This window comes from Berghia stephanieae, chromosome 1 (assembly GCF_034508935.2).
Source record: "Berghia stephanieae isolate SIO BIC M18660-M18661 chromosome 1, UCSD_Bste_1.3, whole genome shotgun sequence".
NCBI classification, from domain to species: domain Eukaryota; kingdom Metazoa; phylum Mollusca; class Gastropoda; order Nudibranchia; family Aeolidiidae; genus Berghia; species Berghia stephanieae.
The window spans coordinates 19,034,088-19,041,222 of record NC_088360.1 but is presented as its reverse complement, the minus strand read 5'-3'; the positions used below and the strand labels follow the sequence as shown (position 1 = coordinate 19,041,222).

Genomic DNA, 7,135 nt, shown 5'->3' with positions numbered 1-7,135 from the left:
TTTTTCTGGTCTCCTTGTTTTTCTTTCTTTTCATCGGTGTTTTCTGATTTAACAGGTACATTGTTTGTTGCAGATGCCGTCATTTTCTTCATTTTCCGGCGTGAATCTATAATTCCTTTGAGTATAATAGCATTGAAGACAATTAAAATCGAACATGGAATAAAAGCAAACATCAGGCTTTCATACCACCAAAATATAAACCTTATTTTATCTCTATGTACGATGACGGTGCAATAGCGTACCGTGGTCAGATTTGTTATAGGATCTGTTTCTTCCAATGTCCCGAGAATGTAAAAAATAGGTGTGTTGATTATAGCCATGCAAACAAATATACCTGCAATGATGTGATTGATTCTCTTTGTGGAGCAGATAATACGGACTTTGTGAGGTTTGATAATTGACAACACGCGTTCTGTCGTCACAGCGATCAAAGTGTAGCTACTTGAAAACAGAAAGACGTTCATGATCCAAAAATTAACCCGACACGAATCTTCATTGTTCCGAACATCAAATCCAAACGCAGATATTTGAAAGAACCGAGTCAGGCCCGTAAGAATGGCAGCTAGATCCATCAACGACAAGAACCGGAAGTACAGAGCCATGGACGTTCCTTTAAAAGCTTTCCGACTCAACACGGCGATTGCAAGAGAGTTACAGATAACTCCTACTACTATGAGAATCAGAGTGTAGTAGATAGACAAAAAGCCGATAGCTGCCTCCAGGTTATCAAGTATACCGGAAATGGCGCTGTCCATTGGGTGTGTATGGGAGCTGAGGTTGGATTTATCACGGGAGTCATGAAATGTCAATTCCTCGATCAAATCCGGTTCAAGGGTTGTTAAGTCTGTCATTTTTGCAAAGAGTTCTTGTCTCAGGGTAGTCTGGAAGATGAGATATATTACATAATTGATGAGTGTTGCTGCTATATCGGATGAATGATCTACCAACTACAATTTATAGAGAGACATAAAAACAGGGTCGACCAACTTTCAGTAATAATGGTGACAGGCTGAATGGTGATGCAATAATACTGATGAAAGACAATGATAGCGACGATGGAAGCAACGAATACTTAAGAGCCGAATAGATTATATCTAGTGATTTTATGAGCTTCCATAGTAGATAAACAGAGGTGACTAGATTTTGGACAGTGGGCAAAGGTGTAAACATTGATGAACTGTAAAATAAGTATCACTAAGATTTATTTATATCATGTTTTGCCAACAAACAGTAAATATCAGGTACAAATAAGTATCACTAAGATTATATATATATATATATATATATATATATATATATATATATATATATATATATCCGTCATCATGTTTTGCCAACAAACAGTATATATCAGGTACAGAAAAAATGCAGGTTTACCCTCCACAAACAATCATTATTGTAAATTAACTATTATCAAACACACCACACCTTACTGGATTAAACAATATTATACACTTAGTGAATTAATTTTAAAATCTATTTGCTTCTGTTAAGTGACCATCCTCTGCAGGTGGCTTCCTGACCGAATTGTATCATCATGTCGTACAACAAAGATGGATAAAAAAAAAAGATGAAGATTAGATGTCCATGGTGAAATCGAGCATCATTTCACTGATAAGATTTTAAAGTTAAGAGGTGGTTCTTCACAAGATAAAAAATAATTTCCACAAAAATAGCATTAAAACGTAGATGTTTTGATACCGTTTATTCTAGAAGTTAGCATCAATAAAAAAGATGTGCTTTTTAGGTATCATCCAGAGATCTCTTACAAACAAGACGGTGGACTACGCCACGAACGAATGGCTTGCATTAGATGAAATGCTCAAGAATGACACAGACAGACATAAGGTGAGAGATCGTTCTCTTTCAAAAACGTAAATTGAGGATTTGACCAAATCAAAGTGTAAGAAATTCTCAAAATTTTGTCAATGTTTGTTTAGAAGTTTATTCTTATCTGATTAAAGCATCTCCATGTTTTGCCAACAAACATTAAGTTCAAGTATAAAAAAGTGAAAGCATGCGCTGAAAAATTACCCTAAGCTGGCAATCGTGTATGATATTCACCTAGGTGTACTTTGTATGATATTAATCAAATTATGATTTTTAGTCAATTTTACATGCATAATTCTAAGAGCCTTAGTGCACTCAGTGTGGATAGAGTAGATGAATTTATTATCATCTTTACCATAATTACATGTATTATTACATTATAACTCTTTTTACAGACAAAAAAGACAGAAAGGCTCTCTATTCTCTATAATATATTAGAATACTTTTGTTACAAGAAAAAAAATATCCTACGAATCTTGACTATGACACTTATATTATTTGTGCATTAGATATAAAATAATTTGAAATAATGATTAAATACTCAAAAGGGTGAAATCAACAATGGATGTTGTATATATAACTTTGAAAAATTGTATGTATGAAAGTTATACAGAGCAATCTTTTATTACTAATAGCAAATATTTTGAGCCTTCCCCCAAGAGAGCAGAAGGCGCATATATTTATTTAATATAAAATAAATTAGTGTAATTTAAATCTAGACAGAGAAAAATGCGAATGTAATTGTAAATCCACTCGCAAACACACACATATGCACAGAGAGAGAGAGAGAGAGAGAGAGAGAGAGAGAGAGATGAGAGAGAGGAGAGAGAGAGAGAGATGAGAGAGAGAGAGAGAGACGCAAAAACAAACATATTGACACGGGGATGAGGATTTGAAATCGTCATGTCATTTAGCAGCGTATAATATTTAATTATACAAAATCATCATGAAACAAAAGAGTTTTGCTACTACATTCCCTGCCAGATTTCTTTGACTGACTGGACTTCCTTGTAATGATCTATTTCCGAAAGTATTACTGCCATTTATAAAAAGGGCAACAAATTTGATGTTTCAAACTACAGACCCATCAGCTTAACATGCATACTCTGTAAAGCGATGGAGTCTATCTTGAAAGACCGAATAAGGGACTTTCTTGAAAGTCATAAGATGCTAAACGATAACCAGCATAGTTTTATATCAAAGAGATCATGAATTACTCAACTTTTACAGGTGATGGAGGATTTTACCAAGTAAATTGATCGTGATCAATGCATTGATGTTGTTTATCTTGATTTCCGCAAGGCTATTGATTATGTACCACATGAGAGATTATTTATTAAACTAAAAGCATATGGATTTAAAGGGAAATCTTTAACTGGATTAAAGACTTTCTTAATAATCGACTACAAAGAGTCATTGTCAATGGGATGGGGTCGGATTTTAAGAATGTAATTAGCGGTGTACCCCAAGGAAGCGTATTGGGGCCACTTTTATTTCTTTTATATATAAATGATTTATCTTGTGGCATACATTCAGCCTGCAAATGTTTGCAGACGATACGAAGATCAAAAGTACAACTGAATATCATAACATTCTACAAAATGATATATTTTCACTTTTCAAATGATCTACAACATGGCATCTGGATTTTAATGTTTCGAAATGTAAAGTATTATATATAGAAAAAAATAATCCATGTCATAATTATTTTATCGATAATTCTATGTCAAATCTACGTTCCGTTGTGCCTTATGAAAAATATGTGGGAGTTACTTTTGATTCACTTTTGAATTTTGATGTACATATTGATAATTGTGTAAGCCGTGCAAACAGAATGATGGGAATAATAGGTATATTGAACCTTCATAAGTCTTGATAAAACCATATTTTTGTATTTGTATAAATCGCTCGTTCGACCAATTCTAGAATATGGAAATTGCATCTGGAGCCCATTATATAATAGACAATATATTAGTATTGAAAGTGTACAGAGGAGAGCTACCAAAAAAATTTATGCCATACAGCATTTATCTTATAAGGAAAGATTATAAGTTCTTGACTTACCAAGTTTGAAATATAGAAGAATTCGTGGGGATTTAATTCAGGTTTATAGATTGGTATATGGTCTGGATAGGATAGACTTTTCTGCTTTTTTTCAGATTCAAATATTACTTTTACTAGAGGGGACAAGTTTAAGATTTTTGTCACTAGATGCAAAACAAACATAAGACAAAACTGGTTCGGTATTCGTATTGTCCAGAAATGGAACAATTTGAAATTTGAAACAAACAATGCAAAATCTATGGATTATTATATGCATTGTTACCTGATTATGGTTATCTTCTATATGCGTGCGTGCGCGCAGGTGTGTGTGTGTGTGTGTGTGTGTGTGTGTGTGCGCGCGTGTGTGTTTTGCATATCACAGTTAAGGATATGTTTGGACATCAATGCACATGAGTACATTTAAGTTGAAATACTATCTTTATCGCGTGTTTCATTATTGTCATCTTTAATCAATAGATTTATAGCATTACTATTAATATTAAGGGCATTCAAGGGATTTTATCCTATTTTGCCCTATAGCATATTATGTTATGTTATGTTATGTTATGTTATGTTATGTTATGTTATGTTATGTTATGTTATGTTATGTTATGTTATGTTATGTTATGTTATGTTATGTTATGTTATGTTACGTTAAGGTTAAATTTTGGTTGACTGATTATGAGCTTATGAAAGCGTAGAGGTCTTACTGTTGGGTACATATCTGTTTACAAATTGCTTTCAGCAAGTGGGGTCTTACTGTTGGGTATATATCTGTTTACAAATTACATTCAGCAAGTGGGGTCTTACCGTTGGGAAAATATCTGATTACAAATTGCTTTCAGCAAGTGGGGAAGTCAATATCTTGTAACCATTTGATGTTAGAATAATGTTATAGTCGAGATGATACCTGATTTTTTTTAAGTTCTGAAGATCAAGATTCATGCTCTCTTTTAGGAACGTTCATAATACATCTGGTAACATTTTTTTAAATTCACTTTTTTTTTTCTTTGTTCATAACCTGCAAAATCATTTTAAAAACCTGGAGAATTAATTAAGATAAGTAGAAGAGTCTAACTAAAAAGTACGCATCTTCTTTCAATCTTACTCTGGTTTCCTAAACTGTGAGAGTTACATTCTAGGTTGCTTCTATATTTCTATAATTTTATTATTTTTCTTATTCTCAAGACTGGGTAATACTTTTAAAGAATTTTCTGATCGTTCCTCAATATTTAAATTATATTATGATCTCGTATAAGATTCCTGTGAACTCTTGCTTGTAATGATAAAAAATAATTGCTTTATCATTTCTTTGAATCAGTTTTCGATCAATTTTATTTTTATAAGAATAATTCAGAATCAGCTACGTGTATTGATATATAAGTTTGATAACCCAAATTGTTGAGGTCTTATTGTTATAAAGCAATTAGCCTCAAACCTAAACACACAGATTACACTTAACAACAAGGTTGACTAAAGTGTATGATTGGGGTACGTTTACTTCATACAGTAAAATTATATATCGTTTTATTGATTATAAAGTAGAAAATTAACAACAAGATATGAAGTGAGTAGAAAAGTGCCAGAAGACAATAGAGAATAAAAAAAATTTTCGCGGCGGTGGTGGGGTTTGAACCTGCGACCTTATTGGTACGACAACTCCGCCTGGCAGGTGAGAGCGTGGCTCTACCGTGTGAGCTATCCACGAACACAAAAATATTCGTTTCAAACCCAAAGTCATTTCTAGATCCCTCTCTCACCCACTTCTTGAGATCGCCGATTCGTTCGCCACCATCGCGAAGTAATTTTGACCAGCAGTTAAGCTTAATAGCCAATATTCTCATCACAAACATATAACATAGAAACGATTGAGACATTGAGTATGCTCCGGTGTATGGGGTGAATTTTTAATTCAGAAAAGTGAGTGGAGCAGGCACTTATGTTGGTAACAACAAGATATGAAGTGAGTAGAAAAGTGCCAGAAGACAATAGAGAATAAAAAAAATTTTCGCGGCGGTGGTGGGGTTTGAACCTGCGACCTTATTGGTACGACAACTCCGCCTGGCAGGTGAGAGCGTGGCTCTACCGTGTGAGCTATCCACGAACACAAAAATATTCGTTTCAAACCCAAAGTCATTTCTAGATCCCTCTCTCACCCACTTCTTGAGATCGCCGATTCGTTCGCCACCATCGCGAAGTAATTTTGACCAGCAGTTAAGCTTAATAGCCAATATTCTCATCACAAACATATAACATAGAAACGATTGAGACATTGAGTATGCTCCGGTGTATGGGGTGAATTTTTAATTCAGAAAAGTGAGTGGAGCAGGCACTTATGTTGGTAACAACAAGATATGAAGTGAGTAGAAAAGTGCCAGAAGACAATAGAGAATAAAAAAATTTTCGCGGCGGTGGTGGGGTTTGAACCTGCGACCTTATTGGTACGACAACTCCGCCTGGCAGGTGAGAGCGTGGCTCTACCGTGTGAGCTATCCACGAACACAAAAATATTCGTTTCAAACCCAAAGTCATTTCTAGATCCCTCTCTCACCCACTTCTTGAGATCGCCGATTCGTTCGCCACCGTCGCGAAGTAATTTTGACCAGCAGTTAAGCTTAATAGCCAATATTCTCATCACAAACATATAACATAGAAACGATTGAGACATTGAGTATGCTCCGGTGTATGGGGTGAATTTTTAATTCAGAAAAGTGAGTGGAGCAGGCACTTATGTTGGTAACAACAAGATATGAAGTGAGTAGAAAAGTGCCAGAAGACAATAGAGAATAAAAAATTTTTTCGCGGCGGTGGTGGGGTTTGAACCTGCGACCTTATTGGTACGACAACTCCGCCTGGCAGGTGAGAGCGTGGCTCTACCGTGTGAGCTATCCACGAACACAAAAATATTCGTTTCAAACCCAAAGTCATTTCTAGATCCCTCTCTCACCCACTTCTTGAGATCGCCGATTCGTTCGCCACCATCGCGAAGTAATTTTGACCAGCAGTTAAGCTTAATAGCCAATATTCTCATCACAAACATATAACATAGAAACGATTGAGACATTGAGTATGCTCCGGTGTATGGGGTGAATTTTTAATTCAGAAAAGTGAGTGGAGCAGGCACTTATGTTGGTAACAACAAGATATGAAGTGAGTAGAAAAGTGCCAGAAGACAATAGAGAATAAAAAATTTTTTCGCGGCGGTGGTGGGGTTTGAACCTGCGACCTTATTGGTACGACAACTCCGCCTGGCAGGTGAGAG

At 35.2% G+C, this 7,135-nt stretch overlaps 1 protein-coding gene across 1 annotated transcript in view; it reads right to left on the bottom strand.

Moving 5' to 3' along the window:
• LOC144969932 (uncharacterized) overlaps positions 1–4,027 on the bottom strand; it is a 4,504-nt gene extending 477 nt beyond the window's left edge. The window contains exons 1-2 of the mRNA XM_078909012.1: positions 3,895–4,027; positions 1–881 (exon numbers count right to left, since the gene is read on the bottom strand). The exon at positions 1–881 is cut by the window's left edge and continues 477 nt beyond it. Of these exons, the coding sequence (XP_078765138.1) occupies positions 1–851 (851 nt within the window). The 5' untranslated portion in view covers positions 852–881; positions 3,895–4,027. The remainder of the gene's footprint in view (positions 882–3,894) is intronic.
• Between the last annotated feature and the right edge of the window lie 3,108 nt (positions 4,028–7,135).